The 19834-nt window shown below is 81.1% G+C and overlaps 1 protein-coding gene across 1 annotated transcript in view; it reads right to left on the bottom strand.

The window, feature by feature from the left end:
* DGKB (diacylglycerol kinase beta) overlaps positions 1 to 19834 on the bottom strand; it is a 234611-nt gene that overhangs the window by 179583 nt on the left and 35194 nt on the right. The window contains exons 6-7 of the mRNA XM_048510484.1: positions 19520 to 19673; positions 16971 to 17125 (exon numbers count right to left, since the gene is read on the bottom strand). Coding sequence (XP_048366441.1) covers positions 16971 to 17125; positions 19520 to 19673 — 309 coding nt within the window. The remainder of the gene's footprint in view (positions 1 to 16970; positions 17126 to 19519; positions 19674 to 19834) is intronic.

Genomic DNA, 19834 nt, shown 5'->3' with positions numbered 1-19834 from the left:
TTATCCCACCCTTTCGCCAAAAAGCTCAGTGCAGCTTACATCTCATGTTTTGAGGCAAAAAATAAAATAAGTCCATAAGCACATGGACAATTTTAACAGGAAGGAAGAAACTATGAAAATGAACAGAACTTGGCTGCCAGTGTTGAAAAATACTAGAGTCAAGACAGTGTCTAACCAGCTCCACACAAACACAGGATGACCATAGACAAAGGAAACAAAGGCCAGGATACTTCTATTCAGATGCTCCCACCAGTGACCTTGCTATCTCCATTGTTACTCCCATGCTATAGACTTCATTGTTACTCATACTTCTATTCAGACGCCCTCAACTATTGACCTGGTTGCCTTCTTTGTTACTCACAGACAATGTTTCTCCACCCACCCTGGACACTCCAACAGATATATACTCCACTCGCTTTCCCAACATCAGATCCTCTGACGATGCCAGCCACAGATGCAGGCGAAACGTCAGGAGAGACTGCTGCTAGAACACGGCCATGCAGCCCGGAAACCACACAGCACCCCAGTGATTCCGGCCGGGAAAGCCTTCGACGATACAAAAAATAAAATGTTTCCTTCATGGAGTTCCACATTGTTTTCCCCCCCTTACATCCCCAAAACATTTTATTTCCAGTCTTGAAACCCCTCTTCAAACAACTGTTTTGCCTGAGATGTTTTCAAAATGTTTTCACTTGCTGTGCCATCCATTTATTACATTTTACATGCCTCTGTGATGCCTGTGAACTTTGGAGCCATTTTACTGTGACTTGTATGGCTTGCTTTTTTCCATAGTTTCTGCGGGTTTTTTTATTTCAGAGGGATGGTGGTAAAAATTTTGAGGCATGCATCATGTGAGCTGCAGAGAACTGGAGCAAGGAGCACTGAAGTATTGACTAAACCAGGGGTAGGGAACCTGCGGCTCTCCAGATGTTCATCCCCCCCACCCCCCCCCCCCCCCACCCCCCCCCCCCCCCACCCCCCCCCCCCCCCACCCCCCCCCCCCCCCACCCCCCCCCCCCCCCACCCCCCCCCCCCCCCACCCCCCCCCCCCCCCACCCCCCCCCCCCCCCACCCCCCCCCCCCCCCACCCCCCCCCCCCCCCACCCCCCCCCCCCCCCACCCCCCCCCCCCCCCACCCCCCCCCCCCCCCACCCCCCCCCCCCCCCACCCCCCCCCCCCCCCACCCCCCCCCCCCCCCACCCCCCCCCCCCCCCACCCCCCCCCCCCCCCACCCCCCCCCCCCCCCACCCCCCCCCCCCCCCACCCCCCCCCCCCCCCACCCCCCCCCCCCCCCACCCCCCCCCCCCCCCACCCCCCCCCCCCCCCACCCCCCCCCCCCCCCACCCCCCCCCCCCCCCACCCCCCCCCCCCCCCACCCCCCCCCCCCCCCACCCCCCCCCCCCCCCACCCCCCCCCCCCCCCACCCCCCCCCCCCCCCACCCCCCCCCCCCCCCACCCCCCCCCCCCCCCACCCCCCCCCCCCCCCACCCCCCCCCCCCCCCACCCCCCCCCCCCCCCACCCCCCCCCCCCCCCACCCCCCCCCCCCCCCACCCCCCCCCCCCCCCACCCCCCCCCCCCCCCACCCCCCCCCCCCCCCACCCCCCCCCCCCCCCACCCCCCCCCCCCCCCACCCCCCCCCCCCCCCACCCCCCCCCCCCCCCACCCCCCCCCCCCCCCACCCCCCCCCCCCCCCACCCCCCCCCCCCCCCACCCCCCCCCCCCCCCACCCCCCCCCCCCCCCACCCCCCCCCCCCCCCACCCCCCCCCCCCCCCACCCCCCCCCCCCCCCACCCCCCCCCCCCCCCACCCCCCCCCCCCCCCACCCCCCCCCCCCCCCACCCCCCCCCCCCCCCACCCCCCCCCCCCCCCACCCCCCCCCCCCCCCACCCCCCCCCCCCCCCACCCCCCCCCCCCCCCACCCCCCCCCCCCCCCACCCCCCCCCCCCCCCACCCCCCCCCCCCCCCACCCCCCCCCCCCCCCACCCCCCCCCCCCCCCACCCCCCCCCCCCCCCACCCCCCCCCCCCCCCACCCCCCCCCCCCCCCACCCCCCCCCCCCCCCACCCCCCCCCCCCCCCACCCCCCCCCCCCCCCACCCCCCCCCCCCCCCACCCCCCCCCCCCCCCACCCCCCCCCCCCCCCACCCCCCCCCCCCCCCACCCCCCCCCCCCCCCACCCCCCCCCCCCCCCACCCCCCCCCCCCCCCACCCCCCCCCCCCCCCACCCCCCCCCCCCCCCACCCCCCCCCCCCCCCACCCCCCCCCCCCCCCACCCCCCCCCCCCCCCACCCCCCCCCCCCCCCACCCCCCCCCCCCCCCACCCCCCCCCCCCCCCACCCCCCCCCCCCCCCACCCCCCCCCCCCCCCACCCCCCCCCCCCCCCACCCCCCCCCCCCCCCACCCCCCCCCCCCCCCACCCCCCCCCCCCCCCACCCCCCCCCCCCCCCACCCCCCCCCCCCCCCACCCCCCCCCCCCCCCACCCCCCCCCCCCCCCACCCCCCCCCCCCCCCACCCCCCCCCCCCCCCACCCCCCCCCCCCCCCACCCCCCCCCCCCCCCACCCCCCCCCCCCCCCACCCCCCCCCCCCCCCACCCCCCCCCCCCCCCACCCCCCCCCCCCCCCACCCCCCCCCCCCCCCACCCCCCCCCCCCCCCACCCCCCCCCCCCCCCACCCCCCCCCCCCCCCACCCCCCCCCCCCCCCACCCCCCCCCCCCCCCACCCCCCCCCCCCCCCACCCCCCCCCCCCCCCACCCCCCCCCCCCCCCACCCCCCCCCCCCCCCACCCCCCCCCCCCCCCACCCCCCCCCCCCCCCACCCCCCCCCCCCCCCACCCCCCCCCCCCCCCACCCCCCCCCCCCCCCACCCCCCCCCCCCCCCACCCCCCCCCCCCCCCACCCCCCCCCCCCCCCACCCCCCCCCCCCCCCACCCCCCCCCCCCCCCACCCCCCCCCCCCCCCACCCCCCCCCCCCCCCACCCCCCCCCCCCCCCACCCCCCCCCCCCCCCACCCCCCCCCCCCCCCACCCCCCCCCCCCCCCACCCCCCCCCCCCCCCACCCCCCCCCCCCCCCACCCCCCCCCCCCCCCACCCCCCCCCCCCCCCACCCCCCCCCCCCCCCACCCCCCCCCCCCCCCACCCCCCCCCCCCCCCACCCCCCCCCCCCCCCACCCCCCCCCCCCCCCACCCCCCCCCCCCCCCACCCCCCCCCCCCCCCACCCCCCCCCCCCCCCACCCCCCCCCCCCCCCACCCCCCCCCCCCCCCACCCCCCCCCCCCCCCACCCCCCCCCCCCCCCACCCCCCCCCCCCCCCACCCCCCCCCCCCCCCACCCCCCCCCCCCCCCACCCCCCCCCCCCCCCACCCCCCCCCCCCCCCACCCCCCCCCCCCCCCACCCCCCCCCCCCCCCACCCCCCCCCCCCCCCACCCCCCCCCCCCCCCACCCCCCCCCCCCCCCACCCCCCCCCCCCCCCACCCCCCCCCCCCCCCACCCCCCCCCCCCCCCACCCCCCCCCCCCCCCACCCCCCCCCCCCCCCACCCCCCCCCCCCCCCACCCCCCCCCCCCCCCACCCCCCCCCCCCCCCACCCCCCCCCCCCCCCACCCCCCCCCCCCCCCACCCCCCCCCCCCCCCACCCCCCCCCCCCCCCACCCCCCCCCCCCCCCACCCCCCCCCCCCCCCACCCCCCCCCCCCCCCACCCCCCCCCCCCCCCACCCCCCCCCCCCCCCACCCCCCCCCCCCCCCACCCCCCCCCCCCCCCACCCCCCCCCCCCCCCACCCCCCCCCCCCCCCACCCCCCCCCCCCCCCACCCCCCCCCCCCCCCACCCCCCCCCCCCCCCACCCCCCCCCCCCCCCACCCCCCCCCCCCCCCACCCCCCCCCCCCCCCACCCCCCCCCCCCCCCACCCCCCCCCCCCCCCACCCCCCCCCCCCCCCACCCCCCCCCCCCCCCACCCCCCCCCCCCCCCACCCCCCCCCCCCCCCACCCCCCCCCCCCCCCACCCCCCCCCCCCCCCACCCCCCCCCCCCCCCACCCCCCCCCCCCCCCACCCCCCCCCCCCCCCACCCCCCCCCCCCCCCACCCCCCCCCCCCCCCACCCCCCCCCCCCCCCACCCCCCCCCCCCCCCACCCCCCCCCCCCCCCACCCCCCCCCCCCCCCACCCCCCCCCCCCCCCACCCCCCCCCCCCCCCACCCCCCCCCCCCCCCACCCCCCCCCCCCCCCACCCCCCCCCCCCCCCACCCCCCCCCCCCCCCACCCCCCCCCCCCCCCACCCCCCCCCCCCCCCACCCCCCCCCCCCCCCACCCCCCCCCCCCCCCACCCCCCCCCCCCCCCACCCCCCCCCCCCCCCACCCCCCCCCCCCCCCACCCCCCCCCCCCCCCACCCCCCCCCCCCCCCACCCCCCCCCCCCCCCACCCCCCCCCCCCCCCACCCCCCCCCCCCCCCACCCCCCCCCCCCCCCACCCCCCCCCCCCCCCACCCCCCCCCCCCCCCACCCCCCCCCCCCCCCACCCCCCCCCCCCCCCACCCCCCCCCCCCCCCACCCCCCCCCCCCCCCACCCCCCCCCCCCCCCACCCCCCCCCCCCCCCACCCCCCCCCCCCCCCACCCCCCCCCCCCCCCACCCCCCCCCCCCCCCACCCCCCCCCCCCCCCACCCCCCCCCCCCCCCACCCCCCCCCCCCCCCACCCCCCCCCCCCCCCACCCCCCCCCCCCCCCACCCCCCCCCCCCCCCACCCCCCCCCCCCCCCACCCCCCCCCCCCCCCACCCCCCCCCCCCCCCACCCCCCCCCCCCCCCACCCCCCCCCCCCCCCACCCCCCCCCCCCCCCACCCCCCCCCCCCCCCACCCCCCCCCCCCCCCACCCCCCCCCCCCCCCACCCCCCCCCCCCCCCACCCCCCCCCCCCCCCACCCCCCCCCCCCCCCACCCCCCCCCCCCCCCACCCCCCCCCCCCCCCACCCCCCCCCCCCCCCACCCCCCCCCCCCCCCACCCCCCCCCCCCCCCACCCCCCCCCCCCCCCACCCCCCCCCCCCCCCACCCCCCCCCCCCCCCACCCCCCCCCCCCCCCACCCCCCCCCCCCCCCACCCCCCCCCCCCCCCACCCCCCCCCCCCCCCACCCCCCCCCCCCCCCACCCCCCCCCCCCCCCACCCCCCCCCCCCCCCACCCCCCCCCCCCCCCACCCCCCCCCCCCCCCACCCCCCCCCCCCCCCACCCCCCCCCCCCCCCACCCCCCCCCCCCCCCACCCCCCCCCCCCCCCACCCCCCCCCCCCCCCACCCCCCCCCCCCCCCACCCCCCCCCCCCCCCACCCCCCCCCCCCCCCACCCCCCCCCCCCCCCACCCCCCCCCCCCCCCACCCCCCCCCCCCCCCACCCCCCCCCCCCCCCACCCCCCCCCCCCCCCACCCCCCCCCCCCCCCACCCCCCCCCCCCCCCACCCCCCCCCCCCCCCACCCCCCCCCCCCCCCACCCCCCCCCCCCCCCACCCCCCCCCCCCCCCACCCCCCCCCCCCCCCACCCCCCCCCCCCCCCACCCCCCCCCCCCCCCACCCCCCCCCCCCCCCACCCCCCCCCCCCCCCACCCCCCCCCCCCCCCACCCCCCCCCCCCCCCACCCCCCCCCCCCCCCACCCCCCCCCCCCCCCACCCCCCCCCCCCCCCACCCCCCCCCCCCCCCACCCCCCCCCCCCCCCACCCCCCCCCCCCCCCACCCCCCCCCCCCCCCACCCCCCCCCCCCCCCACCCCCCCCCCCCCCCACCCCCCCCCCCCCCCACCCCCCCCCCCCCCCACCCCCCCCCCCCCCCACCCCCCCCCCCCCCCACCCCCCCCCCCCCCCACCCCCCCCCCCCCCCACCCCCCCCCCCCCCCACCCCCCCCCCCCCCCACCCCCCCCCCCCCCCACCCCCCCCCCCCCCCACCCCCCCCCCCCCCCACCCCCCCCCCCCCCCACCCCCCCCCCCCCCCACCCCCCCCCCCCCCCACCCCCCCCCCCCCCCACCCCCCCCCCCCCCCACCCCCCCCCCCCCCCACCCCCCCCCCCCCCCACCCCCCCCCCCCCCCACCCCCCCCCCCCCCCACCCCCCCCCCCCCCCACCCCCCCCCCCCCCCACCCCCCCCCCCCCCCACCCCCCCCCCCCCCCACCCCCCCCCCCCCCCACCCCCCCCCCCCCCCACCCCCCCCCCCCCCCACCCCCCCCCCCCCCCACCCCCCCCCCCCCCCACCCCCCCCCCCCCCCACCCCCCCCCCCCCCCACCCCCCCCCCCCCCCACCCCCCCCCCCCCCCACCCCCCCCCCCCCCCACCCCCCCCCCCCCCCACCCCCCCCCCCCCCCACCCCCCCCCCCCCCCACCCCCCCCCCCCCCCACCCCCCCCCCCCCCCACCCCCCCCCCCCCCCACCCCCCCCCCCCCCCACCCCCCCCCCCCCCCACCCCCCCCCCCCCCCACCCCCCCCCCCCCCCACCCCCCCCCCCCCCCACCCCCCCCCCCCCCCACCCCCCCCCCCCCCCACCCCCCCCCCCCCCCACCCCCCCCCCCCCCCACCCCCCCCCCCCCCCACCCCCCCCCCCCCCCACCCCCCCCCCCCCCCACCCCCCCCCCCCCCCACCCCCCCCCCCCCCCACCCCCCCCCCCCCCCACCCCCCCCCCCCCCCACCCCCCCCCCCCCCCACCCCCCCCCCCCCCCACCCCCCCCCCCCCCCACCCCCCCCCCCCCCCACCCCCCCCCCCCCCCACCCCCCCCCCCCCCCACCCCCCCCCCCCCCCACCCCCCCCCCCCCCCACCCCCCCCCCCCCCCACCCCCCCCCCCCCCCACCCCCCCCCCCCCCCACCCCCCCCCCCCCCCACCCCCCCCCCCCCCCACCCCCCCCCCCCCCCACCCCCCCCCCCCCCCACCCCCCCCCCCCCCCACCCCCCCCCCCCCCCACCCCCCCCCCCCCCCACCCCCCCCCCCCCCCACCCCCCCCCCCCCCCACCCCCCCCCCCCCCCACCCCCCCCCCCCCCCACCCCCCCCCCCCCCCACCCCCCCCCCCCCCCACCCCCCCCCCCCCCCACCCCCCCCCCCCCCCACCCCCCCCCCCCCCCACCCCCCCCCCCCCCCACCCCCCCCCCCCCCCACCCCCCCCCCCCCCCACCCCCCCCCCCCCCCACCCCCCCCCCCCCCCACCCCCCCCCCCCCCCACCCCCCCCCCCCCCCACCCCCCCCCCCCCCCACCCCCCCCCCCCCCCACCCCCCCCCCCCCCCACCCCCCCCCCCCCCCACCCCCCCCCCCCCCCACCCCCCCCCCCCCCCACCCCCCCCCCCCCCCACCCCCCCCCCCCCCCACCCCCCCCCCCCCCCACCCCCCCCCCCCCCCACCCCCCCCCCCCCCCACCCCCCCCCCCCCCCACCCCCCCCCCCCCCCACCCCCCCCCCCCCCCACCCCCCCCCCCCCCCACCCCCCCCCCCCCCCACCCCCCCCCCCCCCCACCCCCCCCCCCCCCCACCCCCCCCCCCCCCCACCCCCCCCCCCCCCCACCCCCCCCCCCCCCCACCCCCCCCCCCCCCCACCCCCCCCCCCCCCCACCCCCCCCCCCCCCCACCCCCCCCCCCCCCCACCCCCCCCCCCCCCCACCCCCCCCCCCCCCCACCCCCCCCCCCCCCCACCCCCCCCCCCCCCCACCCCCCCCCCCCCCCACCCCCCCCCCCCCCCACCCCCCCCCCCCCCCACCCCCCCCCCCCCCCACCCCCCCCCCCCCCCACCCCCCCCCCCCCCCACCCCCCCCCCCCCCCACCCCCCCCCCCCCCCACCCCCCCCCCCCCCCACCCCCCCCCCCCCCCACCCCCCCCCCCCCCCACCCCCCCCCCCCCCCACCCCCCCCCCCCCCCACCCCCCCCCCCCCCCACCCCCCCCCCCCCCCACCCCCCCCCCCCCCCACCCCCCCCCCCCCCCACCCCCCCCCCCCCCCACCCCCCCCCCCCCCCACCCCCCCCCCCCCCCACCCCCCCCCCCCCCCACCCCCCCCCCCCCCCACCCCCCCCCCCCCCCACCCCCCCCCCCCCCCACCCCCCCCCCCCCCCACCCCCCCCCCCCCCCACCCCCCCCCCCCCCCACCCCCCCCCCCCCCCACCCCCCCCCCCCCCCACCCCCCCCCCCCCCCACCCCCCCCCCCCCCCACCCCCCCCCCCCCCCACCCCCCCCCCCCCCCACCCCCCCCCCCCCCCACCCCCCCCCCCCCCCACCCCCCCCCCCCCCCACCCCCCCCCCCCCCCACCCCCCCCCCCCCCCACCCCCCCCCCCCCCCACCCCCCCCCCCCCCCACCCCCCCCCCCCCCCACCCCCCCCCCCCCCCACCCCCCCCCCCCCCCACCCCCCCCCCCCCCCACCCCCCCCCCCCCCCACCCCCCCCCCCCCCCACCCCCCCCCCCCCCCACCCCCCCCCCCCCCCACCCCCCCCCCCCCCCACCCCCCCCCCCCCCCACCCCCCCCCCCCCCCACCCCCCCCCCCCCCCACCCCCCCCCCCCCCCACCCCCCCCCCCCCCCACCCCCCCCCCCCCCCACCCCCCCCCCCCCCCACCCCCCCCCCCCCCCACCCCCCCCCCCCCCCACCCCCCCCCCCCCCCACCCCCCCCCCCCCCCACCCCCCCCCCCCCCCACCCCCCCCCCCCCCCACCCCCCCCCCCCCCCACCCCCCCCCCCCCCCACCCCCCCCCCCCCCCACCCCCCCCCCCCCCCACCCCCCCCCCCCCCCACCCCCCCCCCCCCCCACCCCCCCCCCCCCCCACCCCCCCCCCCCCCCACCCCCCCCCCCCCCCACCCCCCCCCCCCCCCACCCCCCCCCCCCCCCACCCCCCCCCCCCCCCACCCCCCCCCCCCCCCACCCCCCCCCCCCCCCACCCCCCCCCCCCCCCACCCCCCCCCCCCCCCACCCCCCCCCCCCCCCACCCCCCCCCCCCCCCACCCCCCCCCCCCCCCACCCCCCCCCCCCCCCACCCCCCCCCCCCCCCACCCCCCCCCCCCCCCACCCCCCCCCCCCCCCACCCCCCCCCCCCCCCACCCCCCCCCCCCCCCACCCCCCCCCCCCCCCACCCCCCCCCCCCCCCACCCCCCCCCCCCCCCACCCCCCCCCCCCCCCACCCCCCCCCCCCCCCACCCCCCCCCCCCCCCACCCCCCCCCCCCCCCACCCCCCCCCCCCCCCACCCCCCCCCCCCCCCACCCCCCCCCCCCCCCACCCCCCCCCCCCCCCACCCCCCCCCCCCCCCACCCCCCCCCCCCCCCACCCCCCCCCCCCCCCACCCCCCCCCCCCCCCACCCCCCCCCCCCCCCACCCCCCCCCCCCCCCACCCCCCCCCCCCCCCACCCCCCCCCCCCCCCACCCCCCCCCCCCCCCACCCCCCCCCCCCCCCACCCCCCCCCCCCCCCACCCCCCCCCCCCCCCACCCCCCCCCCCCCCCACCCCCCCCCCCCCCCACCCCCCCCCCCCCCCACCCCCCCCCCCCCCCACCCCCCCCCCCCCCCACCCCCCCCCCCCCCCACCCCCCCCCCCCCCCACCCCCCCCCCCCCCCACCCCCCCCCCCCCCCACCCCCCCCCCCCCCCACCCCCCCCCCCCCCCACCCCCCCCCCCCCCCACCCCCCCCCCCCCCCACCCCCCCCCCCCCCCACCCCCCCCCCCCCCCACCCCCCCCCCCCCCCACCCCCCCCCCCCCCCACCCCCCCCCCCCCCCACCCCCCCCCCCCCCCACCCCCCCCCCCCCCCACCCCCCCCCCCCCCCACCCCCCCCCCCCCCCACCCCCCCCCCCCCCCACCCCCCCCCCCCCCCACCCCCCCCCCCCCCCACCCCCCCCCCCCCCCACCCCCCCCCCCCCCCACCCCCCCCCCCCCCCACCCCCCCCCCCCCCCACCCCCCCCCCCCCCCACCCCCCCCCCCCCCCACCCCCCCCCCCCCCCACCCCCCCCCCCCCCCACCCCCCCCCCCCCCCACCCCCCCCCCCCCCCACCCCCCCCCCCCCCCACCCCCCCCCCCCCCCACCCCCCCCCCCCCCCACCCCCCCCCCCCCCCACCCCCCCCCCCCCCCACCCCCCCCCCCCCCCACCCCCCCCCCCCCCCACCCCCCCCCCCCCCCACCCCCCCCCCCCCCCACCCCCCCCCCCCCCCACCCCCCCCCCCCCCCACCCCCCCCCCCCCCCACCCCCCCCCCCCCCCACCCCCCCCCCCCCCCACCCCCCCCCCCCCCCACCCCCCCCCCCCCCCACCCCCCCCCCCCCCCACCCCCCCCCCCCCCCACCCCCCCCCCCCCCCACCCCCCCCCCCCCCCACCCCCCCCCCCCCCCACCCCCCCCCCCCCCCACCCCCCCCCCCCCCCACCCCCCCCCCCCCCCACCCCCCCCCCCCCCCACCCCCCCCCCCCCCCACCCCCCCCCCCCCCCACCCCCCCCCCCCCCCACCCCCCCCCCCCCCCACCCCCCCCCCCCCCCACCCCCCCCCCCCCCCACCCCCCCCCCCCCCCACCCCCCCCCCCCCCCACCCCCCCCCCCCCCCACCCCCCCCCCCCCCCACCCCCCCCCCCCCCCACCCCCCCCCCCCCCCACCCCCCCCCCCCCCCACCCCCCCCCCCCCCCACCCCCCCCCCCCCCCACCCCCCCCCCCCCCCACCCCCCCCCCCCCCCACCCCCCCCCCCCCCCACCCCCCCCCCCCCCCACCCCCCCCCCCCCCCACCCCCCCCCCCCCCCACCCCCCCCCCCCCCCACCCCCCCCCCCCCCCACCCCCCCCCCCCCCCACCCCCCCCCCCCCCCACCCCCCCCCCCCCCCACCCCCCCCCCCCCCCACCCCCCCCCCCCCCCACCCCCCCCCCCCCCCACCCCCCCCCCCCCCCACCCCCCCCCCCCCCCACCCCCCCCCCCCCCCACCCCCCCCCCCCCCCACCCCCCCCCCCCCCCACCCCCCCCCCCCCCCACCCCCCCCCCCCCCCACCCCCCCCCCCCCCCACCCCCCCCCCCCCCCACCCCCCCCCCCCCCCACCCCCCCCCCCCCCCACCCCCCCCCCCCCCCACCCCCCCCCCCCCCCACCCCCCCCCCCCCCCACCCCCCCCCCCCCCCACCCCCCCCCCCCCCCACCCCCCCCCCCCCCCACCCCCCCCCCCCCCCACCCCCCCCCCCCCCCACCCCCCCCCCCCCCCACCCCCCCCCCCCCCCACCCCCCCCCCCCCCCACCCCCCCCCCCCCCCACCCCCCCCCCCCCCCACCCCCCCCCCCCCCCACCCCCCCCCCCCCCCACCCCCCCCCCCCCCCACCCCCCCCCCCCCCCACCCCCCCCCCCCCCCACCCCCCCCCCCCCCCACCCCCCCCCCCCCCCACCCCCCCCCCCCCCCACCCCCCCCCCCCCCCACCCCCCCCCCCCCCCACCCCCCCCCCCCCCCACCCCCCCCCCCCCCCACCCCCCCCCCCCCCCACCCCCCCCCCCCCCCACCCCCCCCCCCCCCCACCCCCCCCCCCCCCCACCCCCCCCCCCCCCCACCCCCCCCCCCCCCCACCCCCCCCCCCCCCCACCCCCCCCCCCCCCCACCCCCCCCCCCCCCCACCCCCCCCCCCCCCCACCCCCCCCCCCCCCCACCCCCCCCCCCCCCCACCCCCCCCCCCCCCCACCCCCCCCCCCCCCCACCCCCCCCCCCCCCCACCCCCCCCCCCCCCCACCCCCCCCCCCCCCCACCCCCCCCCCCCCCCACCCCCCCCCCCCCCCACCCCCCCCCCCCCCCACCCCCCCCCCCCCCCACCCCCCCCCCCCCCCACCCCCCCCCCCCCCCACCCCCCCCCCCCCCCACCCCCCCCCCCCCCCACCCCCCCCCCCCCCCACCCCCCCCCCCCCCCACCCCCCCCCCCCCCCACCCCCCCCCCCCCCCACCCCCCCCCCCCCCCACCCCCCCCCCCCCCCACCCCCCCCCCCCCCCACCCCCCCCCCCCCCCACCCCCCCCCCCCCCCACCCCCCCCCCCCCCCACCCCCCCCCCCCCCCACCCCCCCCCCCCCCCACCCCCCCCCCCCCCCACCCCCCCCCCCCCCCACCCCCCCCCCCCCCCACCCCCCCCCCCCCCCACCCCCCCCCCCCCCCACCCCCCCCCCCCCCCACCCCCCCCCCCCCCCACCCCCCCCCCCCCCCACCCCCCCCCCCCCCCACCCCCCCCCCCCCCCACCCCCCCCCCCCCCCACCCCCCCCCCCCCCCACCCCCCCCCCCCCCCACCCCCCCCCCCCCCCACCCCCCCCCCCCCCCACCCCCCCCCCCCCCCACCCCCCCCCCCCCCCACCCCCCCCCCCCCCCACCCCCCCCCCCCCCCACCCCCCCCCCCCCCCACCCCCCCCCCCCCCCACCCCCCCCCCCCCCCACCCCCCCCCCCCCCCACCCCCCCCCCCCCCCACCCCCCCCCCCCCCCACCCCCCCCCCCCCCCACCCCCCCCCCCCCCCACCCCCCCCCCCCCCCACCCCCCCCCCCCCCCACCCCCCCCCCCCCCCACCCCCCCCCCCCCCCACCCCCCCCCCCCCCCACCCCCCCCCCCCCCCACCCCCCCCCCCCCCCACCCCCCCCCCCCCCCACCCCCCCCCCCCCCCACCCCCCCCCCCCCCCACCCCCCCCCCCCCCCACCCCCCCCCCCCCCCACCCCCCCCCCCCCCCACCCCCCCCCCCCCCCACCCCCCCCCCCCCCCACCCCCCCCCCCCCCCACCCCCCCCCCCCCCCACCCCCCCCCCCCCCCACCCCCCCCCCCCCCCACCCCCCCCCCCCCCCACCCCCCCCCCCCCCCACCCCCCCCCCCCCCCACCCCCCCCCCCCCCCACCCCCCCCCCCCCCCACCCCCCCCCCCCCCCACCCCCCCCCCCCCCCACCCCCCCCCCCCCCCACCCCCCCCCCCCCCCACCCCCCCCCCCCCCCACCCCCCCCCCCCCCCACCCCCCCCCCCCCCCACCCCCCCCCCCCCCCACCCCCCCCCCCCCCCACCCCCCCCCCCCCCCACCCCCCCCCCCCCCCACCCCCCCCCCCCCCCACCCCCCCCCCCCCCCACCCCCCCCCCCCCCCACCCCCCCCCCCCCCCACCCCCCCCCCCCCCCACCCCCCCCCCCCCCCACCCCCCCCCCCCCCCACCCCCCCCCCCCCCCACCCCCCCCCCCCCCCACCCCCCCCCCCCCCCACCCCCCCCCCCCCCCACCCCCCCCCCCCCCCACCCCCCCCCCCCCCCACCCCCCCCCCCCCCCACCCCCCCCCCCCCCCACCCCCCCCCCCCCCCACCCCCCCCCCCCCCCACCCCCCCCCCCCCCCACCCCCCCCCCCCCCCACCCCCCCCCCCCCCCACCCCCCCCCCCCCCCACCCCCCCCCCCCCCCACCCCCCCCCCCCCCCACCCCCCCCCCCCCCCACCCCCCCCCCCCCCCACCCCCCCCCCCCCCCACCCCCCCCCCCCCCCACCCCCCCCCCCCCCCACCCCCCCCCCCCCCCACCCCCCCCCCCCCCCACCCCCCCCCCCCCCCACCCCCCCCCCCCCCCACCCCCCCCCCCCCCCACCCCCCCCCCCCCCCACCCCCCCCCCCCCCCACCCCCCCCCCCCCCCACCCCCCCCCCCCCCCACCCCCCCCCCCCCCCACCCCCCCCCCCCCCCACCCCCCCCCCCCCCCACCCCCCCCCCCCCCCACCCCCCCCCCCCCCCACCCCCCCCCCCCCCCACCCCCCCCCCCCCCCACCCCCCCCCCCCCCCACCCCCCCCCCCCCCCACCCCCCCCCCCCCCCACCCCCCCCCCCCCCCACCCCCCCCCCCCCCCACCCCCCCCCCCCCCCACCCCCCCCCCCCCCCACCCCCCCCCCCCCCCACCCCCCCCCCCCCCCACCCCCCCCCCCCCCCACCCCCCCCCCCCCCCACCCCCCCCCCCCCCCACCCCCCCCCCCCCCCACCCCCCCCCCCCCCCACCCCCCCCCCCCCCCACCCCCCCCCCCCCCCACCCCCCCCCCCCCCCACCCCCCCCCCCCCCCACCCCCCCCCCCCCCCACCCCCCCCCCCCCCCACCCCCCCCCCCCCCCACCCCCCCCCCCCCCCACCCCCCCCCCCCCCCACCCCCCCCCCCCCCCACCCCCCCCCCCCCCCACCCCCCCCCCCCCCCACCCCCCCCCCCCCCCACCCCCCCCCCCCCCCACCCCCCCCCCCCCCCACCCCCCCCCCCCCCCACCCCCCCCCCCCCCCACCCCCCCCCCCCCCCACCCCCCCCCCCCCCCACCCCCCCCCCCCCCCACCCCCCCCCCCCCCCACCCCCCCCCCCCCCCACCCCCCCCCCCCCCCACCCCCCCCCCCCCCCACCCCCCCCCCCCCCCACCCCCCCCCCCCCCCACCCCCCCCCCCCCCCACCCCCCCCCCCCCCCACCCCCCCCCCCCCCCACCCCCCCCCCCCCCCACCCCCCCCCCCCCCCACCCCCCCCCCCCCCCACCCCCCCCCCCCCCCACCCCCCCCCCCCCCCACCCCCCCCCCCCCCCACCCCCCCCCCCCCCCACCCCCCCCCCCCCCCACCCCCCCCCCCCCCCACCCCCCCCCCCCCCCACCCCCCCCCCCCCCCACCCCCCCCCCCCCCCACCCCCCCCCCCCCCCACCCCCCCCCCCCCCCACCCCCCCCCCCCCCCACCCCCCCCCCCCCCCACCCCCCCCCCCCCCCACCCCCCCCCCCCCCCACCCCCCCCCCCCCCCACCCCCCCCCCCCCCCACCCCCCCCCCCCCCCACCCCCCCCCCCCCCCACCCCCCCCCCCCCCCACCCCCCCCCCCCCCCACCCCCCCCCCCCCCCACCCCCCCCCCCCCCCACCCCCCCCCCCCCCCACCCCCCCCCCCCCCCACCCCCCCCCCCCCCCACCCCCCCCCCCCCCCACCCCCCCCCCCCCCCACCCCCCCCCCCCCCCACCCCCCCCCCCCCCCACCCCCCCCCCCCCCCACCCCCCCCCCCCCCCACCCCCCCCCCCCCCCACCCCCCCCCCCCCCCACCCCCCCCCCCCCCCACCCCCCCCCCCCCCCACCCCCCCCCCCCCCCACCCCCCCCCCCCCCCACCCCCCCCCCCCCCCACCCCCCCCCCCCCCCACCCCCCCCCCCCCCCACCCCCCCCCCCCCCCACCCCCCCCCCCCCCCACCCCCCCCCCCCCCCACCCCCCCCCCCCCCCACCCCCCCCCCCCCCCACCCCCCCCCCCCCCCACCCCCCCCCCCCCCCACCCCCCCCCCCCCCCACCCCCCCCCCCCCCCACCCCCCCCCCCCCCCACCCCCCCCCCCCCCCACCCCCCCCCCCCCCCACCCCCCCCCCCCCCCACCCCCCCCCCCCCCCACCCCCCCCCCCCCCCACCCCCCCCCCCCCCCACCCCCCCCCCCCCCCACCCCCCCCCCCCCCCACCCCCCCCCCCCCCCACCCCCCCCCCCCCCCACCCCCCCCCCCCCCCACCCCCCCCCCCCCCCACCCCCCCCCCCCCCCACCCCCCCCCCCCCCCACCCCCCCCCCCCCCCACCCCCCCCCCCCCCCACCCCCCCCCCCCCCCACCCCCCCCCCCCCCCACCCCCCCCCCCCCCCACCCCCCCCCCCCCCCACCCCCCCCCCCCCCCACCCCCCCCCCCCCCCACCCCCCCCCCCCCCCACCCCCCCCCCCCCCCACCCCCCCCCCCCCCCACCCCCCCCCCCCCCCACCCCCCCCCCCCCCCACCCCCCCCCCCCCCCACCCCCCCCCCCCCCCACCCCCCCCCCCCCCCACCCCCCCCCCCCCCCACCCCCCCCCCCCCCCACCCCCCCCCCCCCCCACCCCCCCCCCCCCCCACCCCCCCCCCCCCCCACCCCCCCCCCCCCCCACCCCCCCCCCCCCCCACCCCCCCCCCCCCCCACCCCCCCCCCCCCCCACCCCCCCCCCCCCCCACCCCCCCCCCCCCCCACCCCCCCCCCCCCCCAGCAGCATGGCCAATTGGCCATGCTGACAGAGGCTGATGGGAATTGTAGTTCCTGAACATCTGGAGAGCCGCAGGTTCCCTACCCCTGCCCTAGAGTGTCTGTAATCTTCATAGGCACTGAGGTAACAGTGAAGAGGGCTCTTTCTCTCTATTCCTTGAGTTTACTCATTGAGGTTTCACAAAAGTAAAAACTTTGTAATACACACTTAGTACTCTTCCCATTTTTTCTTGTCTCCTATTTCTGCCTGTCATTTCCCCCCTCCAGTTAGCATGTGTACATATCCAATTACATGCACTGAAACTCTGCACAACTGTTTTTGAGCATGTGCACAACTGTATAAATATTCCTCTTTGTTAGTGAACTTATGAACATATGATTTTCATTAACATTGCTCTAGGTTAACAGAAAACATACATGATTATGAGCATTACAATTTAAGTTCAAAGGTCTTTGACCATTCTTAAACTCTCACACACTGATTTCATAGGGCTGTCTGTGATTGTATCAAAAGGACAACTATCTGTAGCAGAATGAAGAATGCATTGTTAACTAAAGGAAACATGATCAACCCAAAGTTAACAATTATCACAAACGCAATTGGCTAGCAGAGTTTTTTTGTAATATCCAGATAGGGTTTGCTATTTAAAAGTGACCACTCACAAGACGACATGCAATCTAATTGAACTGACTCTGGCCCCTTCCGCACATGCAGAATAATGCACTTTTAATCCTCTTTCAGATTTGTTTGCAAGTGGATCTTGCTGTTCTGCACAATAAAATCCAACTGCAAAGTGCATTGGAAGAGGATTGAAAGTGCATTATTCTGCATGTGCGGAAGGGGCCAAAGTCAAAAGAGTTGAATATCCATATTTCTAAAGGCTTATCAATGAACTACTTAGCATTCAATGGAGACTGAGAAAATAACTGTAGATCCCCTTTATAACTTGTATTTGCAATGATGATTTACAAACATTGTTAGCATGAATACAAATGAATGAATTCTGTGGGAGTTTTCGAGGGAGTTTTTGAATATACAATAGAGTACATACACTCAAGCTTGTCTTCAGGTCTTCCTCTTTCAAGTAGGGAAAGATAGCAAACAATATCTTTTAACTGGATTACTTCTGGTATATGAGAAGTAGAAAGAGCTGAATGTCGTGATCCAGTCATACTTTTAGTTATTCGTAAACCTGAAATAATATTAATGTTAGGTTAGTTATAAATGCTTAACAAAAAAGACAGAAAATTTAACAGACTGTGATTGTTGACTACAGCTATACCTGAATTCAAGCTTTTAATACAAAATCTTTTTGTTCCATTTATATTTGTGGAGCTTCTTCTCCATCCCATTTTAAAGAGTATTACAAATGACAGACTACCAGGTTGGGCTATAGGTGTGCACCAATTTTTTGGGGGGAGGGGGGATATTTTTCAGGATCGATTTCAAAAGACCTAGAATAAAAACAACAACAACAACAGAATCCCACACCAACTTTTTTGACATTTTCCAAAGTTTTTGGGTCTTTGAAAGCTGAACCCAAAAAAATTCCAGCCCCAGAGTTGAATGAAAGGATGTACTCAACCAACCCTTGCATGCAGTTTTCCTGGCTGTCCTCTTACCTCTGAAGCACATTCGGAATTTAGAGGTAGCACAGGAAAGAGCAACGAGCAGGGATCAGGTGACCTGCCCCAGCATACAAATCTGCTGGCTGCCCTTCAGCCTATGAAACACAATTGTGGCTTAGAGGTGTGGGAAGAGAGCTGTACTTAGGGAATGGGTGACCCGACCCCTGCATGCAGTTCTGCTGGCTGCCCTGCTGCTTCCAAAGCCTGATTGGGGGAGAGCTCCATGCAGGGATTGGGTTCCCTGATCCCTGCATGCAGTTTTCCGAGTTGCCCTACAGAAGTCCAGAGATAGTTGAAAGCCAAGAAAGCTGAAACACTTTTTAAGAATTTAGCCCAGATAACCTTTTTTTTTTGCAGGGGGGGGGGGGAACCTGGAAAAAGGCTAAATGGTGGTGGGGGGGGGGAGGGTTCAGCTTGGCTTTATCCAAATACACAGCCTTCATTTAGGCTAATTTCTGTTTACTCTGCAGGGCTACAGTAAGTATATACAAGGCCCAGTCTAACAGAACTATGCTGTTTACTCCAGCTTCAGGGGTAGGGAACCTGCGGCTCGAGAGCCACATGCGGCTCTCCTGCCCTTGCACTGTGGCTCCACGAGCCGAGCCGCCGGCCCCATCCTTGCCCGCCCTGCAGGTAGCAGGGCGGGCACACCAACTGCCCACGGTCGGCTGGGCCGCGCCGCGGGCTTCCCCTCTCGCCCGCCCCATTGGAGCGGGGCGGGCGCTTTCCCGGCAGCCGGCAAGGCCGAGCCGCTGACTTCATCCTTGCCCGCCCTGCAGGCAGCAGGGCGGGCGCATCCATGCATTTCTCAGAATGAGCAGAGTAAAAGGTAAAAAAAAACCCTATATATATAGTGTTATCTTTATTTTAAATGTCAAAAATTATTTGCGGCTCCAAGTGTTTTCTTTTCCCATGGAAAACGGGTCCAAATGGCTCTTTGAGTGTTAAAGGTTCCCTACCCCTATTTATCCAGTGACAAGCACCACTGAGTTCAATGGCACTATTTCCTGGAAAGTTTGCATAAGATTGCAATTTATTGTCATGTCTGGCAACATCTTTTTCTCTCTTATCTCTGCTGCTCCTTTTGCTTATCCAGTCAGATACAGAGTTTAAAACAACAACAACAAACTTTAAAGCTTGTTCATATCTTATGGCTGATCCAAGTATTACTGTCACGTTAGCTTTTCAGACATTTCTGTAAAATATTTTTAACTTTCATTTACATTTTTTAATATTACAGTTTTGTGTCTGTTTTTACAATAACCAGGATGCTGTCACGGTGGCTGTGGATTGGGCTGACCAGCATCATCAATCCATGTGTCTCAAACAGAAAATATGAAACATCCAAATGTCAAGATTACAAGGGAATAATGAATGTGACAAAAATCATAAAGGTTACAAGTGACTAAGGATGGTCATTTCGATAAATCAAACAGGATTCAGACCTAAAGACATTTTCCCAAGAGTAATATTCATTAAATAACATGAGACTTACTTCTGACTAGACCTGCTTAGGATGAGTCTCACAGTCCCTTAACTGTAGAAGTTGGGCAGGTGGGCAGGATACTGGGATCAGAGAAGAAGCAGGATGACCCTTCTCCTGCCTGCTGTCTCCTGTGTTCCCAATTATTATCTTAATGGCTGCTCTCCTCCCGACATACACAACTTACAGTACTTTATTAAGGCAACATTGTGCTTGACTAATTCCAACTGCATTCCTAGCTCTACATGATCCTTTCTGTCACTGTACACGATCAAATTGCAACTTCTCCCATTATCAGAACGCCGAGCCATTCAACAATAAAGAAAAAGCACTATGGAACATAAGAATGCTGTTATGTTGTTTTTAATCCCTGATCACCTGTCAAATACTAATAGGCAACAATCATAGTGATAATCCCAATCACAATAATAAACAATGACAAACACACAGCACCATAACATATCCAACAGCTTACCTCCTGGGAGGAGCTGGGGCTTAGTCTTTACCAAAGGACTGCTATGAGGAACTTTGTTACCAAATGATGTAAACAAATGTTCACAAAACTCTTCTGGAAGGTCAGCCTCTAGAAAAGTCTTCATAAACAATTTGAATCCTTCCAGGTCAATAGTCTGTAAAGGGAGACAAGACTCAGTCCTGGCTTTTCAGAATAAAGTTAAACATTTTTCACATATTGCTTTAGCTGACATTAGGTGAATAGAACTTTCTGAAATAGAACTTCTGAAATGCATTTCAACCAAAAGTGAACTCTAAATACCATTTATATTATTAA

The sequence above is a fragment of the Sphaerodactylus townsendi genome, linkage group LG11, assembly GCF_021028975.2.
Source record: "Sphaerodactylus townsendi isolate TG3544 linkage group LG11, MPM_Stown_v2.3, whole genome shotgun sequence".
In the NCBI taxonomy this organism is placed as follows: domain Eukaryota; kingdom Metazoa; phylum Chordata; class Lepidosauria; order Squamata; family Sphaerodactylidae; genus Sphaerodactylus; species Sphaerodactylus townsendi.
Note: the sequence above shows the minus strand (reverse complement) of the source record. Positions and strands in the feature narration are given on the sequence as shown.